This window comes from Periophthalmus magnuspinnatus, chromosome 23 (genome assembly GCF_009829125.3).
Source record: "Periophthalmus magnuspinnatus isolate fPerMag1 chromosome 23, fPerMag1.2.pri, whole genome shotgun sequence".
NCBI lineage: Eukaryota > Metazoa > Chordata > Actinopteri > Gobiiformes > Gobiidae > Periophthalmus > Periophthalmus magnuspinnatus.
In genome coordinates, this window is record NC_047148.1 from 18351541 (window position 1) to 18377385 (window position 25845).

The 25845-nt window shown below is 39.1% G+C and overlaps 2 protein-coding genes across 5 annotated transcripts; both read left to right on the forward strand.

The window, feature by feature from the left end:
* Positions 1 to 465: 465 nt before the first annotated feature.
* Positions 466 to 13473, forward strand: zgc:162472 (uncharacterized protein LOC553495 homolog). 4 transcript variants are annotated; one of them, XM_055231394.1, is made up of 33 exons: positions 466 to 603; positions 1038 to 1225; positions 1316 to 1871; positions 1955 to 2058; positions 2156 to 2221; positions 2370 to 2558; positions 2702 to 2835; positions 2912 to 3006; positions 3087 to 3141; positions 3243 to 3380; positions 3458 to 3667; positions 3733 to 3763; positions 5076 to 5235; positions 5307 to 5407; positions 5485 to 5839; positions 6032 to 6166; positions 6275 to 6308; positions 6382 to 6495; positions 6566 to 8279; positions 8360 to 8421; positions 8516 to 8691; positions 8768 to 8801; positions 8873 to 9023; positions 9115 to 9256; positions 9337 to 9364; positions 9441 to 9542; positions 9627 to 9843; positions 10635 to 10836; positions 10911 to 11101; positions 11554 to 11796; positions 11882 to 12037; positions 12609 to 12753; positions 12845 to 13473. In XM_055231394.1, the coding sequence occupies exons 2-33, from the start codon at positions 1044 to 1046 to the stop codon at positions 12959 to 12961; spliced, it is 6339 nt and encodes a 2112-aa protein (XP_055087369.1). In that variant the 5' UTR covers positions 466 to 603; positions 1038 to 1043; the 3' UTR covers positions 12962 to 13473. The 4 variants fall into 4 exon arrangements, with proteins under 4 accessions (XP_055087369.1, XP_055087371.1, XP_033845922.1 ...); XM_055231396.1 differs by having other exon boundaries at positions 8873 to 9017; positions 10653 to 10836; XM_033990031.2 differs by having other exon boundaries at positions 502 to 603; positions 10653 to 10836.
* Positions 13474 to 13903: 430 nt separating this feature from the next.
* LOC117392051 (rhotekin-like) lies at positions 13904 to 25655 on the forward strand. The gene is made up of 13 exons (XM_033990032.1): positions 13904 to 13918; positions 15880 to 16085; positions 16233 to 16279; positions 16372 to 16425; positions 16647 to 16764; positions 17004 to 17222; positions 17301 to 17395; positions 17518 to 17624; positions 17704 to 17820; positions 18140 to 18293; positions 23964 to 24062; positions 24358 to 24444; positions 25600 to 25655. Exons 1-13 carry the CDS (start codon positions 13904 to 13906, stop codon positions 25653 to 25655), a joined length of 1374 nt encoding a protein of 457 aa, XP_033845923.1.
* Positions 25656 to 25845: the final 190 nt, after the last annotated feature.

A 25845-nucleotide genomic window follows, 5' to 3' on the forward strand; every position in this document is an offset into this window, starting at 1 on the left:
AAAAAAAACCCCAGCATGTATTATTATAATGTAGTGTTATGTCTACAGTGTGTGCATGACTAGATCTTACTACATCATTTTATGTCATGTGAAATTCAAGGCCTCACCAGGTCAAGTTTTTCAGCAGTAGTCCCCTATAACACTTCAGCTGTTAAATGTGTGATTTATTCATAAAGCTTTAGTTTCACACTCTTATAGAGATGTATTTAAAATTGTAATGCTTTCAAAGATCATAATATAAGTCAATAGGCCAATTATACAGCCAAACACTTCTATCAATCATACAATCTAACACAAATAAGCCTGTTAATTACAATGATTACGTGGCAGATTTATAGTTGCTACAAAGTAGTAATTGTATTTTGGTGTGTATAGCCTACTTACCTTTTTACTGTCACTGCTTCATTTATAATTGAAATATGAATTTTTTCATTCTACAAAACTACGCTTCCCACAATGCTTTACGGTGATGACACCTTGCGTCACAGTAAACATGGCGGAGTAGCGTGCGCGAGGGGTCTTCTTATCCCCTTCTACAAAATCTAGGTTTTTGTTCACTAACAATGGGTTATTTTTTCACCAGACGACTCCTTATAATAACAAGTATGTGTTTATAATGATAATATAATCCTCTCGTGTGTATTTTAATGCTCTCAATGCCGCGCGGAGGCAATAAACGGGACGGAAATCTCTAATCCTGTTTTTTGTAACTGCCAATTTCAAACGTCTGCAATCAGTTTGAAACAGTTTATGGTAAAACGCGGAAGTAATATAGACGCTTTACATTAAATTTTTAGTTCTCTAAGTCTTTCTTCATCAGCTGTACTATTAGAGAAGCTTCTGTTGTAACAGCTTTTTCTGTTGTCAACAAACACTCCGGTTCATCACGTCCAAACAAGTTTCTATTCACTTCACTTGTCACTGCACAATCAGACAACAAACGTGATTATAAAGTTTAGCTAATAGTCACCACGAGTGAGGCTTTTATACGGTATAATCTTTTTTACGGTTTGCTTCTTTCATCTACTTTTTGACAGGTTAACATGTTTCGGCGGTCAAGATTATCTATTCGCCCTAATGTGGGAACCACTGGGAGAACAGCTGGGACACCCCAGGAACCCCCTTTATCCAGTAAGGACTCTGATATCGCCACCAGTCAAGCCGAGACTCCCGTTTCTGTGACTGACGCCAAATCTGCTGAAGCCCAGAATGAGCCACCTCAAGGGTCAGTCATTTATATCTCCTTTTCTAACATAAACACGGGAATCCCTCTGTTTTTACTTATGTTGCTTCTCCATCAACTTATCTATTTAAGAGATTCAACTGACCAAAGTGGAGAGGGTTCATCTGCAATTCAGAGGAGAAAAAGGTTTTCTGTGAAGCCTAAAGTGGTACCAGGCCGTCCCTCTGCTCTTCATCGAACTCCCAAGTCTCCAGTCAAACCAGTGCTTCCTCTTATCAAAAGTCCAGATCCAGTCATTATCAAAACAGCAACTACAACTGAGACAAATTCTACTACACCTGATCAAGAAATATTGTCCTCAAAGGACTGCATATTGTCCAAGACAGACATCGTTTCACCAGCTGAAGTCTCGAGCAAAGCCGTACACCACCCTGCTGACACTGGCAAAATACAGACATGCAGCCAAGTGAAAGAAATCTCCCCCAAAGCTCTAGTCCCACCATCTATACCCGACAAAGAAACTATTGAAATATCAGAGAAAGCAAAAACTCTGGTGTCTAAAACTGATCTTACAACATCCTCACAACAGTTTTCTCTGAGTCAACTCCTCAATGATAAAGCTGATTTGGTGAGGCTTGAAAAGGCACGAAAACTCAGACAGTTGCTAAAAGAAGAGATGCTTAAAGGGGTAAGTTCAAAATGTTTGACCGTAACGCATCTGTCGTCTTATATAATATTCTATTTTAATACCTGTACTTTTTAAACTTTAAGAAATCAAAAAAGGCCAAGCCACGTGCAAACGAGCATGATTTAGATCCATCCAAAATGACCATGCGAGACCTTATTCATTATCTCCCACTGTCCAATCCCATGTCGTAAGTGTTCTTTATCTAAAAAGCTAGCTGACAACAACAACAACTAACAACAATAATAATTAATTCTGTATTTCTTGCATTTTCTCCCAAAATACAGATCAAGCCTTGAAGAGTCTCAGCAGGAAAATGAGATTGCTACTCCACAATCCCCTGAAAGAGAGGCGTACGTGGCTAAATATTTTCTTATGCTTTATTTATTATAATTTTTGAATCAAAAATGCACAATCGTGGTGTCAAAATGAATGCTGAAATCCTACAACATAACAGGTTTCACTCAATAGTTAATTTAAACTGTTTGTCATTCCTCCTAGATCACCAGAGAGAGAACAGGAAACAGAAGTCCAACCAAACATGCTTAGTCCTAGTCAGGGGGAAATGACAGCAACCACTTCAGCTGCAGGAGAGGATGAGGAAGAGGAGGCAGATGAGGATGAAGATGCACTAATGGTCCCTCAAGTCAAAGTAGCAGAGGATGGCACACTCATAATTGATGAAGAAAGGTTTGTAGGTCTTTTTTATAGTTTTTTGTAACACTTGTATGCTGGTTTTCAATGTTCAAAAGTTGTGTCATCATTACGGTTTTGATCCACTGTTATTCTTTATGGCAAACAAGCCCTCAAATAATAAATGATGTTTGTTTTAGCTTAACTGTGGAAGTTCAGAGGATGAAGGGGCCAAATACAATTCAGGATCGAGATCCTATTTTTGAACGAGGGTCCACAACGACTTATTCAAGCTTCAGGAAAGGGACCCACACCAAACCCTGGTCTACTGAAGGTAATGTTTTAACCCATTCTTTAACATTATTTGTGTAAAAGACATTGACAATTAACTTGTGTTTTTCTTTTTGCAGAGACGGACATGTTCTTTTTAGCCATCAGTATGGTGGGCACAGATTTTACTATGATCTGTCAGCTTTTTCCTCACAGAGCTCGATCAGAAATTAAGGTAAGCATGCAATCATAGGGTATGTGTGTACAATAGTATTAACTTGCTTTTCTTTTCTTTTTTTTTCTTTTTTTTTAAAGAACAAATTTAAAAAGGAGGAGCGGCATAATGCCTGGAGGATTGACAAAGCTTTTAGTAAGTTATGAAATTAATAAAATCCTTGCTTTAAATTGAACTTTTATATCTCCATAACATTATTTGGAATATGTGAAAAGGAAGTCTTCGTCTTTCTGTAGAGGACAGGCGTAAACTGGACTTGGAGTACTTTAAAAAATTGCTGGAGAAGATTATTGAATTTCAGGAAAGTAAAAAGAAACTAAAGTCAGTATCTCAGAAAAAACAAACTCCTAAAAAACATAAAAGAAAAACAAAAGGTGAGATTCATGTTACTTGAATATTATCTTAATTTTAAAAATGTTTCTATTAGTATGATTTCCTGGTCACTTCAAAGGTAAAAAAGCTACTCCCAATTTGAGTGATGTGGAGGAGGAAACTGAAGATGAAATGTCCAATGAGGAGCAGGAAGGGGAGAAGGAGAACCTCTGTAATGAGGAAGCACCAGCCCCCAAGCCCAAACGCAAAAGAAAAGATGAAGATGATCATTCTCCAGATCCACAACATGACAAAAAGAAAAGGAAAGGGAAAACAAAAAATGTGCCAGGTGAGAACGGACACAAATTCTCTCTGATTTTATTGTTTCAAGTTTAACGTCTTGGCAATTTGCAGATTCTGAAGGAATTGCTCCTCCAGAAGATGAGTAAGTAAAGATGTTGCTTTGATTTTGTGTAATTATATCTATTGTACACTCACCTAAAGGATTATTAGGAACACCTGTTCAATTTCTCCTTAATGCAATTATCTAATCAACCAATCACATGGCAGTTGCTTCAGTGCATTTAGGGGTGTGGTCCTGGTCAAGAAAATCTCCTGAACTCCAAACTGAATGTCAGAATGGGAAAGAACAGTGATTTAAGCAATTTTGAGCAGGGCATGGTTGTTGGTGCCAGACGGGCCGGTCTGAGTAATTCACAATCTGGTCAGTTACTGGGATTTTCATGCACAACCATTTCTAGGGTTTACAAAGAATGGTGTGAAAAGTGAAATACATCCAGTATGCAGCAGTCCTGTGGGCGAAAATGCCTTGTTGATGCTAGAGGTCAGAGGAGAATGGGCCAAGTGATTCAAGCTGATAGAAGAGCAACGTTGACTGAAATAACCGCTCGTTACAACCGAGGAATGCAGCAAAGCATTTGTGAAGCCACAACACGCACAACCTTGAGGCGGATGGGCTACAACAGCAGAAGACCCCACCGGGTACCACTCATCTCCACTACAAATAGGAAAAAGAGGCTACACGAGCATGAGCTCACCAAAATTGGACAGTTGAAGACTGGAAAAATGTTGCCTGGTGTGATGAGTCTCGATTTCTGTTGAGACATTCAAATGGTAGAGTCAGAATTTGGCATAAACAGAATGAGAACATGGATCCATCATGCCTTGTTACCACTGCGCAGGCTGGTGGTGGTGGTGTAATGGTGTGGGGGATGTTTTCTTGGCACACTTTAGGTCCCTTAGTGCCAATTGGGCATCGTTTAAATGCCACGGGCTACCTGAACATTGTTTCTGACCATGTCCATCCCTTCATGACCACCATGTACCCATCCTCTGATGGCTACTTCCAGCAGGATAATTCACCATGTCATAAAGCTCCAATCATTTCAAATTGGTTTCTTGAACATGACAATGAGTTCACTGTACTACAATGGCCCCCACAATCACCAGATCTCAACCCGATAGAGCATCTTTGGGATGTGGTGGAATGGGAGCTTCGTGCCCTGGATGTGCATCCCACAAATATCCATCAACTGCAAGATGCTCCTCTCAATATGGGCCAACATTTCTAAAGAATGCTTTCAGCACCTTGTTGAATCAATGCCACGTAGAATTAAGGCAGTTCTGAAGGCGAAAGGGGGTCAAACACCGTATTAGTATGGTGTTCCTAATAATCCTTCTGGTGAGTGTATATATGTCTTATATAGTGATGTCCTAAATTATGTTCAATAATTTAGATGTGAAAAGACTGAAGATTCTGCCAAGAGTACAGAAGCCAAATCAAGGAAACGAGGAAACGCACTCAATCCCATTGGTTCTAAGAGTCGAACAGCACTCAAGTCCAAAGCTACAGTTTCTGAAGGCGAGAGTACAAGTGAAGAAATGGTAGAGGGCCAGGTGGGGCCTTATTTCCTTTAATCTGTATGTATTTATATATATATTTATCACTAAACAATATGTTTGTTTAGATTAATAAAGAGACCTGTTCATCACAAAAATCTACAGAGAAAATATCTGACAATGATTCTTCAGATCAAGAGACCACTGTGCTGATATCAAGACCAACTAGGTATGTGTTAACCTTTTAGTCTTATTTTAAATTCCAAGCAGATGTTTTGGTCATGAACTCATTGCTGGCTTTTGTAGATCTGGGAGAATTTCCAAACCTGTGCAAGCCTTAAATTACCCGGCAAAAGAGGATACAAACTCATCAGATACCACTATGACCTCGCCTGCACGTAAGACTGCTACAAAAGCCAAAGGCAAAGGCTCTGGGAAGAGGGGAAGAACGGGAAGATCAGCACAACAACAATCAGCAAAAGAGTCAAAGAAACCCAAATTGATAACACTCAGAGCCTCCCAGTCAGAAGAGAGTGACAATGAAGAAGAGGAACCTGATGCACCACATGACGACGATGAGAACAGTACAAGTGCGTTTGTGCCGGCCAGTCTGTGCTCGCCCAGACCTGTGGTCCCACAGGTAGAGGAGACGATGGAAGAGGTAAGGAAATCAGAATCACTAGTTTATCTCACCTTCATAATAACCAATCACTCATGTCATTATAATAGCTCTTGCATTAAACACGTCATCCTACTTTTTTTTAATTTGGTTGTTGATCTGTTCTTCTTTGTGCATGGTTCTTCATTTCCAAATGCATCTTCTCCTGTATGGCTCCCCTCATTTCACACTTAGCTTGACATTTTGACCCACATGCCTGATGTGTTGGGTTTGTCCAAGAATGCTCTGTGCCCTGATGACTCATGTGAGCAAGTACAAAATGAAAGCGGCACTGTTGAACCCTGTGAGCATCAGCTGGACCTGCTTGTTGTAAGTTTCCCATAATGCATGTGCTCCTGTAAGATCCTTGTTCTTTTTTGTAGTTAATAACTATATTTTATTGCAACGTGTAAACTCTTTTCTTTTGTTCTTTTTCAGGATGTCATTGACTTCCTTTCAGAACATACAGAAAGTATGTATTTTATGCTTTATTATAGTCATATTTTGCGGAGAGCTATATTCTTTTAATAAATCACTGTTTTCAGCATCAGGGGATGAAGGCTACAACGAGGCTGCTCAAACCTTGTTGACGTTTGGAAATCTGGCTAGTCTGTCCCAACCGACAGAGAGTCAGTCATCGATGTCAGATCACACATCAAGTGAGAACTGCATTTCACTATTTGTTTAAAATAGGAGAGTCAAACAGTAAAATCAATGTTTTTCTTTCAGATATTGAAAGCAGCCAATGCATTGAAGTAGATGATACATCAAAGTCTTCTTTGCAGCTAGAAGAATGCCCTCAGTCAGTTTCACAACCATCAACTGAAGACAGCGCAACAGTACAGCTACCAGTGACTCATACCTCTGACACACAGGCTATTATATCTAGTGGGGAATTGTGTAGCACACAAGAGAAGTCGTCACCTCTCAGGAAGGGAAGGTTTTCTAAGATAAAACCTAAGCCTAACCTTGGTTCTAGGACTACAAAGCTGTGCACACAGACTGTTGGGGCTGCTATAGAAACCAAACGGGTTGAATTGGACACTGCAACAATCAGTCATCCCCAATCTTCAGAACAACTGGAATTTACTCGGGCTGTGTCCAAACCATCACACACTGAAAACAGACCAACAGACAATGCAACAAAAGTGATGCCAGCGTCCTGTATTTCTAATAAACAAGTTGGTTATGATCAGTGTGGAATACCAGAGACAGCCATGTGTACTAAACTTACTCCAGAAACTACAAATAACTTGTCTTTGATCAAAGAGGACACAACAACAATGCAAAATGTTCTTTGTAATTTAAGGACCACAACACAGACTGTTGAAGAAAGGACACAGATTTCTGATGACATCGCAACAACCAGTCAGCTCAGATCTTTAGAATATGAGGAGGATTCCACTCAGACGGTCTCAGGACAATCCAACACTAAAAATCTAGCATCACTCAGTACAAGGAATGAGATGCCAGAATCACACACTTCTGATACACAAGTCATTAAACCCAGTGATGAATCCTGTAGCTCACGAGAAACCACTACTTCTCAACTTGCTTCTGTAAGTGCTAATAATTCTCCAATATCAAGGAAAGGAAGACTCTCGAATCTTAAACCTAAGCCAAACATTGGGTGTGCTTCAAGGGCTACAAAATTGTCTTCAAAATCAAGTGTTACCAATGAGGAAAAAAGGCAGATTGAGTGTGAAATTGCAGCAACAGGTGAGCCCCAGTCACCTGCACTTTCAGTCTCAGAATCTGCCACAGTATCATATCGAGACCATCACCAGGAGTCATTGACATTTAACAGCCAGGGAATAGAACCTGATCCAAACTCTGAAACCAGTCGACAAGAACAAACTCAACAAACTGAATCTCAAAGCACATTTCATACATATTTGAGCCATTTACAAGAGAAATGTGGTACAGCATCTGTCCAATATGAAGAGAAACCTCCAGATCAACCCAAACCTGTTAAGAGTACAACTGATGAGCCTGGAAACATGCATTCAACCCAAAGTGATCATTCTTCAGAAGAGGACAAAACTGCAAACACCGGGCCTGTTCAACAGTCACATCCAAGCTCAGAAAGCTCAAAACTTGGTACGCATCAAAGACGGCGATGGATCCCAAAGGTTAAGCCCAATTTAGTCCTATCGCCTCGAACTACAAAGTCAAAAGTGGAGGCTAAAGAAAAGAGCCATGCAACTGTAAAAGCAAGTTCTGTTGCTGCAACATCTGAACAAAAAAGCCTCCAGGAAAGCACTTCAGCTGTACCACATGAGGACAAATCAGTAAACCTTGAACCAACCTCATCAAGTGCAGTCGCTTCCAAGTTGGACATTTCATTGGGCACCGTGGACACGGCGGACATGGAACAGGCTCCAAGTGGATTAAAAACAAACTTCACAAATATCAAATCAAGTTCTGTATCTGAGCTGGAATGGTAAGAAAAACTTGAAATATAAGTCATATTTGTACTGACTTTGGTGCTTAATCATTACTGTCTCTCTACACTGTTTACAGTGCAACATTTGATTCTGGCAAAAGTGTGCAACAACCTCCGGATACCACTCTTAATAATACAGGTTAGAGCTATGAAGGAAAAAAAACGTAATACCACAATTTATAAACAATATTTTATTTGATTAAATCTTAGTAAACACTGTTTATTTTGTACAGGCATTTGTCAAAACAGCAGGGCCTCCTCCAGTATTCACCTGGAAACCTCTGAAATTTCCACCGGGCATCCAAGACCAGTAGATGGTGCTGTGGAACCTTCTTCTACATTTCAACACAATAATGCTGTAGCTTTCCAGGCTTTAGGCTCCAGTAATGTGCAGGACAGCTCTGTACAGGTAATGATCCATTCTATTTACTATTGACACTCTTCATACTGCAAATAATTTCACCAAATATGTTCTATTGATCTAGAACAACTTTCAATACCAGAATCTATTTCCCAGCAGTAAGTAGCTCTGACTATTTACAGATTTAACATATTTCTTTACATAAGTAATAACATAATATTTACTTAAGTGCTTCCAGATCATGTCCCATCTGATCCAGATGAACCGTTTTTCATTCTTTCTTTGACTGAGATACCGGTCTGTCCATCGGGGGAAGCTGTGGACTCTGAGCCCAAGTCTTGTCTCCCTCCATCAGTTATTGAGGCGCAGCAAAGGCTAGGGTTTGCTTTTATCTACTTACAGTCTGATAAGGTTTTACAATGGGGTTTCATTGTCTGTATCTGAAAACTAATTCTCCTCTTAATTCTATAGAAATCCTGTTGAGCCTGTGGTGCCACCTGTTGCGGGAATTGACATCTCTCTCTCTAACATTGACATTCCAACGCCAGAAAAAGCTGCTCTCAGATCTGGCCACATTTGTGTAGAAGAATATCTACCATCAGCACCCTCTGTTGTAAGTAAAAATAAGAATACATCTATGAACCGTTTTATGAAAAACCCTTTTTTATTCATTAATGATTTTTTTGTTACCAGGACATAAGCATACTGGTAGAGCCTCAAGGTAGATTTTTGAGTTGTTTTTTTATTGCTAGAGTATATTTGTTGCTGAATTTCTTATGTTCTATTATACCAAACAGAAAAGCTTTCAGTACGAAGTCTAAATTTATCAGAGCCTGAGGACAATAGGAATAGTAATATAATGAATACTCCGTCAATAGAGAGCCAAACTCCAGTCAGAGGTAATGTATTATTACATCATACACTTACTGTGCCACATTTACTGTCATATTCCAACTAATCTGATTTGTCATTTCTTAATCCAGATATTGCTGATACGAAACCAAATGGTAAAAGACAAAATTTGACTGCGAAGGAAGCAACCAAGCATACAGACAGAACCCAGGATCCTGCACAGGTTGAAAGCAGAGAAATGTTTGAAAATATCAATAGTACATCACAGAAAGAAAGTGATGACTCTTTGGTCACCAACAAAATAAAGAGGAAGTCTGCTGAGACAAGTGGGAACACACGGCAAAATAGGTGAGACAACATAAATATAGTTACTTTTTTTATTTTTTATTCCTGCTTATAGTAATAAATTATATGCAAATAAATATAATAAAATCTTTATTAGGCCCACGTGGTAGAAGCTGGCGAAGGGCCTATTAGTATCACAAAGCTTTGTTCACTCAGTGAACAATGGTGAAAACTCACAAAAATATTCAAACTCGCTCTTCTCTACATTCTGGCTATTTCCAATTCACGAAAATAAATAAAATGACTCATCAACGCCCAACGGCGTAGAGTCATGAAACTCGACATTGATTGTTTATAAAAACAATGTCACCAAAACGGGCTCAAGTTTTGTACACGTTATTTTAAGGGGTGGAGCATCAAAAGTTATCCATATTTTTGGCACAAGTTTTAAGTCGGCTGTGTGGTGAAGCCCAGAATTTTGGAATTTAGAGTTTATACTAATTGCTCCCATTTGCACAAACAAACTCTGATTTCAGTGAAATTTGAAATAAATCAATGACGCCCACACCCCATCTCACATTGTGTTGCCATGGCAACAAACGAAAAATTTCCAAAGAGATGTCTTGACAAAAACTTTGGCATAGCCAAAACAAATTTAGTAGCCAGTTGCATTATGGCAATTGGAATAAAACAATTATGTTGTGACCACACCCTCTTACAGGTTGTCCATCATCTTGGATTTAAAAAGGGGTGTAGGGGGGACCACAGAGTAGGTGCGAGGGCTGATCATTGCTGGTTGTGGCTATATTTTGTGTGTATATATATATATATAATGTCTATGTATGTGTATATAGTATATTTTCTCTGTTTAGGAAAATCTTTGCATCAAATGAAGCTAAAGTTGAGAACTCATGGCAAAAACGAAAATCCGCAGCCGTAAAATCACCTGAAGCACTTTCCCTGGACTACTTGAAAGATTCTTCATCATCCAGCTGCACAGTTCCAGGGTCAACACAAGAGTCTAACCAACAAAGCAGTTTACATGGTACACCTGAGGTGGGAAAACTAAACATGCAAATCTTTGCTATTGTTATACATCACATTAACATACATCACTGCTTCTGTTTTAGCGTCTTGTCTCCCAGAGTGACTCAACTGAGAGCAGCCTTCTAGAGGAAGAACCCACCAATGTGTCACAGTATTTCATCGGTGACGTCTTTACAGAAGTGAAAAGTGATGATTGTCCAGTCCCCGTAAAATCAAATGACACTACTGGTGCTGGTCAAACAGCAGAGACGATAAGGAACAAAAGCCAAAATAGGTGAGAAAAATATATGGACAGATTAATTTTGTGTCCAAATTAAAATTTGAATTAAAGACCACACACAGATAAATATAACATAATCCAAAGATGCACTACCATTATTGTGAAAAACTGGTCTAATTTCATGTAATGAAGTGTGTAGGTGCGTGGGCTGCTTTGTCCAACTTGCTGATAGGGTATTGAGAATTTTTTGCTAATCAGTCTCTTAGCCTGTGCTTGGTTCTGCCAACACAAACAGCCACTCACATTCCAGGTGGTATGCTACGTGCAATTTGCAAAACTCTTACAGGTATATGACTGAGTCTAAACGTCAATAAAGGTGTCTCTTTTGAGGACTTTGGTACAGTGATCACGAGTACCACATTTGTACGTTCCCTTCTGGCGAAGGTAAAGGGTGGAAGGTCTTTAAAGAGTGGTTCCAAACTGAAATACATACTCTTGTTTTTCAGAAAAACAAAAGCCCCATGTGATCCTTCCATTGGACAGTGCGTCACTAAAAATGACTCAACTGTGATCAGCTTACTGGACGAAGAACCCACCAGTGTGTCCCAGTATCTAGTAGAAGATGCTTTCACAGAGGTGGAAAGTGGCAACATTTCAGTTACAGGGAAATCGAATAAAGACAAAGTGGCTTGCGATGAAAAAACACCAGCTCAAACTTCAGAAACAATAGGGAAAAAAAGGCAAAAAAGGTAAGGGTAAGGTTATTCGGTCAACATGAGTTTTCTCTTTATTATGTGTGTTTAGTGATGGTGTCATATTTCTTGTTTTGTTTAGAAAAACGAAAGCTTCCAGTGATCCTCCATGTGCACAATATGACCCACTGACTGAAGGGCAACCATCAGAAGCGTCAGTTGCTAATGAAACACAAAGAAATGTTGATGTCAAACAATTTCACACAGAAAGGACTAGAGGAAAGGAACAGTCCAGTAGGTATGGATGTTGTGAAAGTGTTTATACATAATTTACATTTTTTACTATTTACTAACTATTTTTATCAAATAATTAAGAGTGCTTTATTGAAAAAGAAAGGCATTACAATCACAATCCAAACAAATCAAAACATAAATAATCATCATAAAATTAATATTAGAAGAGAAGAGTGGCGAATAAAAAACATTCAGTCATATGCACAGCTAAATGGAACAGTTTTGAGCCTGGATTTAAACATTGTCAAAGTACAAAAGCCTGTCTCACATCTTCAGGAAAACTATTTCAGGAGGCCGGTTCCTGAAGAGTGCAAGATGGTTCATATGGCACTAACATGTGGGACTCCGGGATGTACTTTGGAGCTAGGCCATGGAGAGACTTGTACACAAGCAGAGCTGCTTTAACATATTCTCTGAGCCACAGGAGCCAGTGCAGAGACCTGAGCACAGGATTTACATGCTTGTACTTCCTGGTTCTTGTCAGAACCCAAGTAGCAGATTTCTCGATGTACTGCAGCTGTCTTAATGCTCATTTGGAAAGCATATTTAACTGTATTCTATTTCTATGTGTTTAGGAATAATAAATCCACCGTTAAAGCCAGGGGACCACGGCCTCAAAGGCAATGTACAGCAGCACTAAAATCTCCTGAAACTCCTGAAACTCCTTCAGCGGAGAAAATCAAAGAAACTCCTACAAAATCTGTCATGGAACAACCTCAGGTAACTGCAGAAAAGATTACATTTTGGGTTAAAAAAACAAAAAAAACTAAATCTAAAGCATGTGCATTGTATTGTTTGTTTTATGTTTTAGCTTCCAGTCGTCCATCAAAGTGACACAAAGGAGAGCTCCGATGATGAACCAACCGATGTGTCCGAGTATTTCTTAAGTGATGTTTTTACAGAAGTGGATGACAATTTCAGGCCGTAGTAAGTTAGAGACTGGAGCGAGAACTGCCTTTCCTGTTTTATTGACTTTTTGTTGTGTTGTAATTTATTGATTGATTGATTGATTGTGTTTTTCTCTTACCTTCAAGTATGTGTAGTATGTACAGTAGGCCTATAGTTGGGCAGAAACAGATATTTTGCAAAGTGAAGTTTGAGCAAGAAATCACTTTCTGTAGCTATATTTTATTAAAAAGGAAGTTGTAAATATTGCAATAGCCTTAAACAGTTTGACTTTAATAACCATAATGCAAAATAATTTTTAAAAGCCATGTTTTATTGTATATTACCTCAACAGTCAGTCATTTCAAAACCAAGCTTGACAACTATAGGATAGCCTTAAGTTGAATGTCTGTTTCAAGTTCCCAGAATGTTAAACTTACCTTTACAGTCAGCTTTTTGGCAGCTTCTTGTAATGGCTAAACCTTGCATTTTATTACTATAGTCATTGTTTAAGTTGAGGCTGATCTATATGTTAATAAATATTCAACTATCAAATCTTTATTTTGTAAACAAACTAATTAAGCACTTAAAAATACACATGGTATGGATTCAAGGGAGGAGACCACGGGGAAGACCCAGGACACGCTGGAGGGACTATGTCTCTGGGCTGGCCTGGGAACACTTTGGGGTCCCACTGGAGGAGCCGAAGGACATGTCTGGGGTGAGGGAGGTCTGGGAGCCCCTGCGACCCGGCCCCAGATAAGGGGAAGAAAATGGATGGATGGATTAACCTACAGAAACCTTTCACAGTATTCTTAGGCACATGTGGTTGGCGGATTAAAATGACTTCATGAGACATGTGACCATGAACTGAGAGTTTACTGTTAAGATTAGAACTAGTTGAAATCTCAGTCAGTACTTGCTGTTTACTTTGTACTTGATTTGGTGAGCTGAATGAAGAAGACGGAAGAGGCTGGCTACAATTATGAATAATACACAGGTCAGTGTGATGAAATCTTTGAAATTATGTCAACAATCTAATTTAGGTAACAGTCAACAGGCATTGTGTTAAGAAAACCGTGTTGGATATAAGAGATTATGTTTAAACTGGGAATATATAATCTATATTGAAATCTTTAAAATACCATAAAACCCATTAGTATGTTGTAGTTTATCATGGTTTTATACAATAGCCTAATCATGAAGACAAGGCCAAGTTTGAATTGAAGACCAAAATGTGGTATTAGTTTCAACTTTTTCTTAAGTCGTTTTAAATTCTTGGGTCAGGCGTCTAACATGTACAGTTGAAACCTTAAGTTTACATACACAATATGAAAAGACACATGCGTTTTTTCTCTCTGACATGAAATCAGACTAAACTTTTCCTGTTTTAGGCCAATTAGGTTAACCAAATTTATTTCTATTTGCTAAATACCATAATGAGAGATTTTATTTTAATTTTTTTTTACATTTTTTCTTTACTTTCTTCAAGGTCGGAAGTTTACATATATTTCATTAGGATTTCGTACCATTGCCTTTAACTGTATAATTTGGGTCAAAGTTTTAGATGTCTTTCCACAGGCTTCTCACAATAGTTTGGAGGAATTTTGGCCCATTCCTCCTGACAAAACTTGTTTGTAGGCCACCTTGCTTGCTCATGCCTTTTTAGGCCTACCCATACATTTTCAATAGGACTGAGATCAGGGTTTTGTGATGACCACTCCAAAACATTGACTTTGTTATCCTGAAGCCACTTTATAACCAGTTTGTCCATTTGGAAGACCCATTTGCTCCCAAGCTTTAACTCCCTGGTTGATGTCTTGAGATGTTGCTTCAGTATTTTCATATAATGTTCTCTCCTCCTAATGCCATCTGTTGCCATATATTTTGTGAAGTGCTCCAGTCCTTCCTGCAGCAAAACAACCCAACAACATGATGCTGCCACCCCCATATTTCACAGTTGTGATGGTTCTGGCTTGCAAGCTTCCTCCTTTTTCTCCAAATGTTACAATGCTCATTATGTCCAAACAGTCCAATTTTAGTTTTGTCAGACCAGGACCCATCTCCAAAATTTAAGTAATAGTTTGAAGAGATGAACGTGGCACCTCCAGGCGTCTGGAAATTGGACTCAAGGATGAACCAGAGCAAGTCCACAGTTCTCTTCCTGATATCTTGGCTGATTTCTTTTGACTTTCCCATGATGTTGCACACCTGAAACACACTGCTGCTTTGTGTCTTTAAATACATCCACAGATGTGTCTCTAAAGCAAATGCTGTCAATAAACCTATCAGAAGCTTCCAAAAACATGAACTCATCATTTCCAAACTGTTTAAATGCATAGTAATCTTCCTATATGTAAACTTCTGACTTTGAAGAAAGTAAAGAAAAATTGTCTTTAAAAAATCAAATCCTTCTCTCATTATTCTGGCATTTAGTAAATAGAAATAATTTTGCTCATCCTAATTGACCCAAAACAAGAAAAGTTTAGTCTGATTTCATGTCAGACAGTGAGGGGAAAAAAGCTTGTCTTTGTCTTTGTGTGTGTCTTTTTATATAGCGTATGTAAACTTCTAGTTTTTACTGTATAACATACACATAATGATAAATATGTAAACATATGAACGCATCTATGAATTAAAATGGCAAGCAGTGATAAAGGGCCTTCTCAATCCTTGCCACCGCAGAAGGGCAGGCCATGATTGGAGAGCTACATATCAACCATAGCTTGACATATGATAAATGTTTCTGGCCCGTTTCAACTTTGCAGGGGGCGCTGAAGACCTGTTATTAAAGCTAGATGTTTAAGATGCATGTCATTATGTCCAGGTCATTAAAATACACAAACGCCACACTGGGCAGCTACTGTGTCCAGTGACACGAGTCGCTGAGTCACCCTCCTCGCACATTCATGCTCGGGCCCTAATAACCGTATAGTTATATGTGTATTTGTGTTCTGCAAGGATGAGAAGGTGCTAGAGCAGATTGAGATGGAGGTGCGGATGAAGGATGGAGCCAGCAGACTGCTCGCAGCTTGTTCCCAGAGAGACCAGGCTCTAGAGGTGTCCAAAAACCTTGTGAGCTGCAACAGCCGCATACTGGCTCTGCTCAGCCAGCTGCAGAGGATGAGGAGAGCCCAGGTCTTGCAGCGCGTGGGACACGGCACCAGGTCAGAACAAGGGCAGTTTATGCCATACCTTACAAAGTCACTAGGGGGCAGGCTTTTTCTGCCTTTAGCACAGACTAATCACATCACATGCAGTGTTGGCTTAAATATTTATTAACTAAAATAGCATATATTATTTATATCCTGCAGTTTATCAGATGATCTTGTGACGTGTTTTGGAAAGTTATCCCTCTCTGGTGAGTGCAGCTTACCTCACAGTATTCAAATAAATATGTACATTTAAGTCTTACTTTACCTTAAATTTATAGCCCATTTTTTTCTTATTCAGATCTGCGAATTCCTCTGATGTGGAAAGACTCTGAATACTTTAAAAACAAGGGAGGTGAGTTACTGCGCTGTGGTCTGTGGTAAAAAATGTGTTTAAAGTGAATTCCTCAGTATTGGCCCAGCTCTGATTACCCACCTGGGTTTGGATCACCCAGGATCCTCAAATCCTATGCTAATGGTTAGTTATTCTCAACGTGATTCCTTGTGGTATAATTGCGTAGGCTTGGGCTATCTTTTTTAATAAATTTTTGACTCTGTATGTTTGTTTTGCCACAGAATTGCATCGCTGTGCTTTCTTCTGTCTGCTTCAGTGCGGCTCTCAGATCTTGACTACTGACCTGCAGATAGTAGACAGAACCTTGACTGATATCTGCTTTGAAGACACATTTATTTTGTGAGTACAGAATTTACTCAGTGTATTAACTGCAATGTAAATACAGATAAGTATATATATATATATATATATATATATATATATATATATATATATATATATATATATATATATATATATATATATATATATATATATATATATATATATATATATATATATATATATATATATATATATATATAATAAATATGGGGTAAATAATTTAGCAGGCTGTGTATATTTTGTATCAATTGTAGTGATGAGGTTGGCCCTGGCTTCGTGCTGCGATTGGAGCTGTACAGTAGTTGTGTGGGTGAGGAGGGCTCTCTGGGCACCAGGAGAGGCAGTCTTGGAGTCACAGCAATGGGAAACTTTTCAGGAAAGAAGCTTCGTGCTGCTCTTGAATCTGCTGCTGTCTGTGGATCCAGTCCCAATGGAAAAGCATCAGCACCTGTCATCTCCGATCCCTCCACACTGTCAGCATTACTTCTGATTTATATTCGAAACACTTTTTGTATTGTCATCTTAGCCAATCCGAATTATTGTTTTCAAAGGGAACCCAAGTTCAACCTGTTGGCCCATGTTACTCTGAAACTCAAACACGTCCACAGTGGTTTCAAGACACATGACTTGTCACTAGTTGCAACTGGTGAGGAACATCTTTTAATAGTTTTTTTTGTTTTGTTTGTAATCTTAAAGCTTTTTTAAGATTTTGATAATCATCAATCTTCATAATCATCTGAAGTCACCAATTTGTCTATAATTTTCCAGAGGAGAGCTCTTTCTGGTTGCCTCTGTATGGCAACATATGCTGCCGCTTAGTGGCTCAGCCTCAGTGCATGTTGAAAGCAACTTTATGTGGCCACCTGAAGGTTAAGGTAAAAGCTTTTTCACATCTGTGTCTTTTGCATTGTCATTCATCTGCTGATGTTGGCCCATGCTCTTATTTCTCTTCAGAGGGGCCATGATGGTTGGGAAAACGTCTATGGTGTCCTCCAGGGGAGTAGTCTTGTCTGCTATCAGAGTGAAGAGGAACAGAAATCTAGCCCATTACTTGTAATCCCAATAAGGAAGGTGAGCTTATGCATATCAAAGACAACTTTAAAGTTAACAGCAAGGACATTTGTTTGTCTATTTAACACCTACTAAACATGCCATAAAAAGTTCTATGTTCTATACTTCATCATAATAACAATAATAGCTTGGATTGTCCAGGGGCTCAAAAACACATCACTTGAGCCACTGTCTAAAACTTGATGTACCCAGTGAAATATGTAGGACATAGAACATTTGTTGATCTTTACATACAAGGGTGCAGGTTTCATCTGATGTAATCTTTTGTATTATTAAATATTAAATCCTGTAATAACAAAGATTAACATATTTTTGGCAGGATACTTTCATTTGTGTGCCAGAGCAAAACCTTGGCTCTCAACAGAGTTTCCAGATCAGCACAAAAACAGACGTAGAAGATGAAGTCTACACAGTCACATGTGATGCCACGCAGCGCTGGACTAAAGCCCTCAGGCAACACCTCTACAACATGGGTAACTCCTAAGTTCACCTGGGTCAAACCGCTCAGTTCATTTTGGCCAAAGCCGGTAACGAAGTAACTGACGAGGGGCATTGTTCCCGATTAGTTTGATATTATTATTGGTTTCTGGCGAGGGGTATTGTGGTTTTTTTTTCCCTCCCAACAAAATAATTGCATTTTTGACACTTAACATCAATGAAAAATCTCACATGTGAGGATAAAAACAATTATAATATGGGCATTGCGAGAATGTCCGATACTCACTAACTCAACAGCGCCACCTAGAAGTGGACTCCTATGGAAGAGGAGACAAGCAAATTTTGGCATAAACTCCCAAAATTTGGTACATTGATCAAGCTCCATGAGACAAGCCTAAAAATGAAATGAAGCATTTCTCTGACGAACAGGAGGTCGGCCATACTGAATCAAAAATGTATCACTGTTTCGACTGTGTGTACATATGAGCTCAGATTTGTCCAAATGAGCTCAGATTTGACATGCCACATTTAGAAACTTAGCTTTTCAAAAGTCATTGTGATCACACGCCGGTGAAAAACACCTTAGTTTCCTGTTTCGTTGATCACGGCCGCAGGCATTGGCCGAGAGAGCTCAAATTTGAATCACTACTGCGTGATGTCGGCCTCAATGTAATGGACTAATAATCATCTGATCAGTGTTTACTATAGCGCCCTCTACCCTATTCATGAATGTCAACATTATTTGATTTGTACAAAACTTAAAGATTAGATTCTATGCATTAGATGAAGAAAAAAAAGGATATAGTGCACGTCTGACTGGTTTGACATTTATGACCCTTGTACACTGGTTGACACTCAAAATTCACACTTATTGCTCAGTGCTATAGCGCCACCAATAGGACTGGGGAGAAAAAAAAACAACTTTGATAGAAATGGTTGAACTTTTATGGGCCTCTGATCATAAAACATAATTATGCCCTACTTTTTTTTACAGTTTTGTCTCTAGGGTCATTCAAACAGCCCATTCAAAGTGAACAGTGGTGTGACTCAAATCACACAATGGAGAGAGAAAAACCCACTCTACACTAACCAAAACACACAATAAACGGCAGAGTCAACCATCTTAGTGAAAAATGAATTCCCTTAACAATATTTTACATTGGCCACACAAAATGGTTCTACAGTGCCACGTTTTAAGTTATCTTTACCTGATGCGAGCCACACATACTTTGTCATCGGCCAATGAAATTTGGAAGAGTCATAGGACACATAAAAGCAACCCAACCCTTCTCAGCCATTATAAGCCATATTGAATGGTATTTCTGCTGCTGAAACTTATCTAATCCTTGGTTTTTGATCCAAATGAGTTCACACTCCACATGTCACATCTAGCGATATTGATAATCAATAGGTACCAATTTTTTTGGGATATCCATTATGGTTTTTGTGTAGCATGCCATTAAAAACTGTCTTCTGTCTTCTTTGATACTGCTCACTGCCACGTGCATCAGCCTACAGAGCAAAACCTTTAACCTTCAATGCAAAATCAAAGCCTGAGGAAAGTGTGCACGGGGGGGGAGGGCCGTTAACGCTGCCTGCGGCTTATATTTTCTTTTTCCTTATTGTGGCTGGTACATATATTATTTTCATGCCGTTATTAAATTAAGTGTCACTATTGGTTGCATGCCAAAATAGTTGTAATTGCATTTGAACTAATTAAAAAGTCCTAGCATACAGGATGTGGACATAATAAAACACGACATGTTACACATACTCCCAGTGAGAACACCTACTACCGTATTATTATCATTCATTTTTCATTTTATGTAATTTGATAATTAGCTTCAAGTTGCAAGACAGGATTTCTTCGAACCTGCACTACTTGTCTACAGAATAAGTGTCCTGAGTGTCTGAACCAGATAAATCATGTTTACACCTTACAAATAGAAGTATTGTAAAACACACCTAAACTAAATGCAAAATTATAAATCTGAATAGAACAAGCAGTTTTGAACATAGTAGTTTGTGGTATTCTGTAAACTAAGACAAAACATTAGATTTTTTTTTTAACCATACATAAATAAATAAAATAAATACATAAATACTATTTTTTTCTGCTCAGTATCTTGACTTGATACAATTTTTTCTTTGATTATACAAACACTATATATATATATATATATATATATATATATATATATAGGTGGAATGGTAGTGAGTACACCAGATATATTACAGACAGACTGACTATTAGATAAATCACAGATATTTAATTTGAATTGGTTTGAATTCAAATTCATTGATACTGTACTTCTGTATATAGATGACAAATAATACCTGTAGGGCATCTCCTCTTTCCTGTCAACTAATCACACTGGAATGCACAGAACATACAGTATTGACGCTAGAGGCATGATACTGAGGCGCTTAGATTTTACCGTGTTATAATGTTATAAGGGAATGTAATCATCAACTGTCAAGACACGTATGCATCTCAAAAAAACTTTATTTGACAGTTTAGAGTTAGAATTTGAAAGAGCTATGTGGGGCTGCCTCCTGTGGACCCACCACCTGCAGGAGGAGCCAAAAGGGGCCTGGTGCAGAGAGATCTCGGTGGCAATCGAAGGCGGGGCCTCGACGACCAATTCTTAACATGGAATGTCACCTCTGGGGGGCAAAGGAGTCTGAGCTTGTCTAGCAGGTTGAGCGGTACCGACTAGATATAGTTTGCTTCACCTCTACGCACAGCTTGGGCTCTGGAATCCAACTCCTTGAGAGGGGTTGGACTCTTAATTTCTCTGGCATTGCCTGCAGAGAGAGGCAGCGAGCTGGTGTTCGCTCGCTTATTGCCCCACAGCTCAGCCACCACGTGTTGGAGTTCACCCCAGTGAACAAGAGGGTCGCCTCTCTGCACCTTCAGGTCAGGCACAAGTCAGAGTCTTCTTGGAGTCCCTGGGAGGGGTGCACTGACTGGGGGAGTCTGTTGTTCTACTGAGAGACATCAGCGCCCACATAGACAACGACAGTGGCACCTGGAGAAGAGCGATTGGGAAGAACTGTCTCCCTGATCTGAATCCAAGTGGTGTTTCATTATAGGACTTCGGTCCTAGTCAGATTTTGTCTATAACAAACACCATGCAAGCACAAGGGCGTCCATCACAGTGGCACCAAGACGCTTTAGGCTGAAGGTTGATGATCAAATTTGTTGTTTTGTCATTTGACCTTAGGCCGTGTGTCTTGGACACTTAGGTGAATAGAGGGGCAGAGCTGTCAACCAATCACCACCTGGTGGTGAGTTGGATCCGCTAGTGGAGAAGGAAGCCGGAAAGACCTGGCAGACCCAGATGTATTGTAAGGCTCTATTGGGAATATCTGGCATGGTTGGCAAGCTCCTCAGTGCCAAGGTGGTGGTGGATGAGATCCTGTGTATCTTAAGTTTCTGAATATTCTGGGGCTGTCTTGGCTGACACGCCTCTGTAACATTGTGTGGCAGTCGGGGACAGTACCTCTGGATTGGCAGACTTGAGTGGTGGTTCTCCTGTTCCAACTACAGGGGAATCACACTCCCCAGAACGGTCCATTCCAGGGTACTGGAGAGAAGAATCCGACTGATAATTCAACCTCAGATTCAGGAGGAGCAGTGTAGTTTTCATTCCAGTTGCGGAACACTGGACCAGCTCTATAATCTTCATCAGGTGCTCAAGGGTTCATGGGAGCTTGCCCAACCAGTCCACATGTGCTTTGTGGGTCTGAAGAAGGCATTTTACCCTGTGTCTCATGGTGTCCTTTGGGAGGTGCTCTGGGAATATGGGATTAGGGGCCCTTTGCTAAGGGCTGTCTGGTCTCTGTATGTCTGGAGCAGGAGCTGTGTTCGCATTTAGTCACACCTGTTCTCAGTGCATGTTGGACTCCTCCAGGGCTGCCCTTTGTCACCGGTTCTTTTAATAGTTTTCATGGACAAAATTTTTAGGTGCAGTCAGGGGCTGGATGGGGTCCAGTTCAGGGACCACAGGCTTTCCTCTCTGTTGTTTGCAGATGATGTTGTCCTGATAGCTTCATCAAACCAGGACCTGTGTTGCAGTTTTCAGCCAAGTGTGAAGCGACTGAGGTGAGAATCAGCTCCTCTAAATCCAAAGCCATGGTTCTCGACTGGAACGCCCAGAGAGGGTGGATGGGTGAGTCCCTGCCTCTAGTTGAGGAGTTCAAGTACCTTGGGGTCTTGTCCACTATTGAGGGAAGGATGGAGCATGAGATTGACAGGCAGATTGGTGCAGCTGTATCGGACTGTGGTAGTGAAGCAGGAGCTGAGTCGAAAGGCCAAGCTCTCGATTTACTGGTCTACATTCTTATCCTCACCTATGGTCGTGAGGTTTTGGTAATGACTGAAAGCACAAGCCGCTGCTCCTCCACGTCGAGAGGAGCCAGCTGAGGTGGCTGAGGCATATATTCCAGATGCCTCCCTGGCAAGGTGTTCCGGGCATGTCCCATTAGAAGCAGGCCCTGGGGGAGGCCCAGGATGCACTGAAGGGACTATGTCTCTCAGCTGGCCCGGGAATGCCTTGGAGTCCCATCGGAGGAGCTGGCGGAAGTGTCTGGGATGAGGGAAGTCTGGGAGTCCCTGCTTAGGCTGCTGCCCCTGTGACCTGGCTCCTGGATAAGTGAAAGAAAATGCATGGATGGATGGAGTTCATGCACTGAATGAATTGACCTTACGCACATTCATTGAATGCTTTAACTGATGCAGCAAACGTCAGCACTCATATAAGATACAGAGTGGTCATGTTTGACAAATATTTATTTTTAACATTGTAGGTATGCGACCTTGACATTCCATATTAGGAGATACTGTACATGCAAATAACTCAACGTTCTAGTCAATCTAGTTGGTCTACATCACTTAAGCCAATACATGTAATGATTTTGTTGTAGTAGTGTGATGTCAGTCTGATTTTACTCACTTATCCTCCGTTCATTAATAAAAATAAATGAGTAAGAGCCTTAGTATCACTGCCTACATCGTACACTATAGTGAGTCTTTTTTTACGCAGTATGATAAATAAGTATTACTAATGTCTGTTTACACAGACAGTAGAAGGAACAAAGCCAAAATGACCCGTTCTTTACTAACATTATTCACTAATATATGTAGATTGTATTGTGTGTGTGTGTGTGTGTGTGTGGGTGTGTGTGTGTGTGTGTATGTATGTGTGTGTGTATGTATATATATATATATATATATATATATATATATATATATATATATATATATATATATATATATATATATATATATATATATATATATATATTCATTTTACAATGAATTTAGAAATCCTTTATTTGATGAAATGTTCACTCAATGTCCTGAAATGTTCTGGTGTGATGATGACAGCAAAATGAAATGGTTGTTTAATTCTAATGTTTATAAGTTGGTTTTATTTTTATGTAAAGCCTGGAAGAAGCGGCAAATGAGTTTGTTTAAATGAGTTTATTGTTGTTTTGTTTTGTTTTTGTTTTTGTTTGTTGTATACACATCTGGACTATTGGACTATTGTATTTTTGTTAATGGTGTCTTATAAGCCCATTTGGGCTCGGCATTCTTTGTATGCAAGACACAATAATAAACTATTCATTCATTCATATATATATATATATATATACACACACATACATATATACTAATGATTATGTCTGTACTTTGGCAGGTCAGTGGCAGCAGTGTTGTACTGAACTTATGAAACTCGAGGTGTCTTTTGCACCAAAATCTGCAGCAGTCCAGCAAGGATCACTATTTCATGAAATAGGTAACAAGCACTGCCAGAACAATTGAAAGCAATAATTAAGGTTCAGAGTCTTTGTCATTTGTATATAACATTAGTGGAAATTAGTTTCATCTGCAAGGCGCTATATACAAAACCACCAGAAAAGTACGTAATACACCTTTAATATAATTGTATAAAGCAAATATAAAATGATTACAGTGTTTGAGAATGCTGCAGCGTATTGTATTCTTGAACAGTGAATGATCACTAGACATGAGGGTATTAATGTGACAATATAGGAATGAAGACACACACATCCCATGTTGTTTTTGTCCAGTGACCCCATCAACACCCAAAGAAGGACCTGCGGCATCAGATCTGTCTGCTGAGATGCAAAATTTGCTCGCATCCTATTACAAAAAAGGTAAAAGGCCCAAACAGTTATTGCTTTTATTTGACAAAAACATATAAAATTCCAGATATGATATAGCATTACTGATATATGAATAGTTTGGACTGTGTTTTTTACGTTACACACAATGTCCTCTCTTTTTCCCTCTTCAGACGTGTAGACGTTTGAGTAGGTGTACACAAATAAGAAATATATTATACCTTTCAATGATGTCATCTTATGGTGTACACCAAATATATTGGTTTATTGCATAATGGACAATGGATGACCTTACAAATTGTAGATTTATATATCTGTTCTGACATGGCTTGGCAGGGAGCATTAGAGCTGTAAAGAAGATTGATATCTAAGGAAATATACAGAGTCAGCTTGTACAAAGAGGCTCTATGCAGCTCACACATTTTAAATATTTGACTCGTTAAAATGACAAACACCCATAAAGACCTCCAGACATTTGTACAATATTTTACACAGACCTAGGGGTTTACATAGACAGCATCCTGCTGAACAGGTTTACCAAGAGATACTGATAATAAGATGTGTGCTTCACTTTTGACAATGTCGGTTCTGTCTCATAATAAATGAGTCATGCTAGCTTAGTTTTTCTTGAGATCTACCACGTACATCACTGATATCATTCCTCAAGTATTTATTAATAGCTTAATTTTCCATAAGACAAAAAAACAAATTTCTCACACATGTTATGTGTTATGTGTCAGGTTATTTGGAGATAAACTACCAAATCATTGGAATATATAATATTTATGAATTCTCCAGAATCTCCAGAATCCAGAGTCAATGAATGTTTATATTTTTATTTATATATATTTAGTGCACGTTTATGAGAAGAGGAATCATTTTGCAAATGCAAAAATGTAAAGTGTACTTTCCTTCATCTTCCAGTAAATATTGCATGACACTGTTCTTCATGACTGCATTCCTACTAGGGTTAACCTGTTCTGAAAAGTACAATCAACTGACATCCTCATACCAGGGTTTTTTTTTTTTCTGATAACAAATTTGGCACTCAACGGCCCACCTGAGGTTTGAAAGTTACACAAGTGCTTATTTAAGTTAAATAACATATATACATGCTTAATAATGTATTGAAAGGATCACTACATATAAGGATACATATTAAATTCACTTTTGTGTGTGTGTTTTCAGCTGTTGAAGCAAACACAATCGCTGATTGTGAAGAGAAGTTTAAACCCCAGCACTAACTCCAGGTCTGAGAAGAAAATGAAGCTCGTGAAATCAACTCCACTCTTAAATGAGTTCTTTAGTTCTCTCATTTAAGGTGACATTAGAGATTATTATGACAATCTCAAATTTTAATATGGACATGAATCAAAAACATCCAGCTGAACTAGACGAAGACAGGAAAATATCTCATTGAGCTAAACGTAGAAC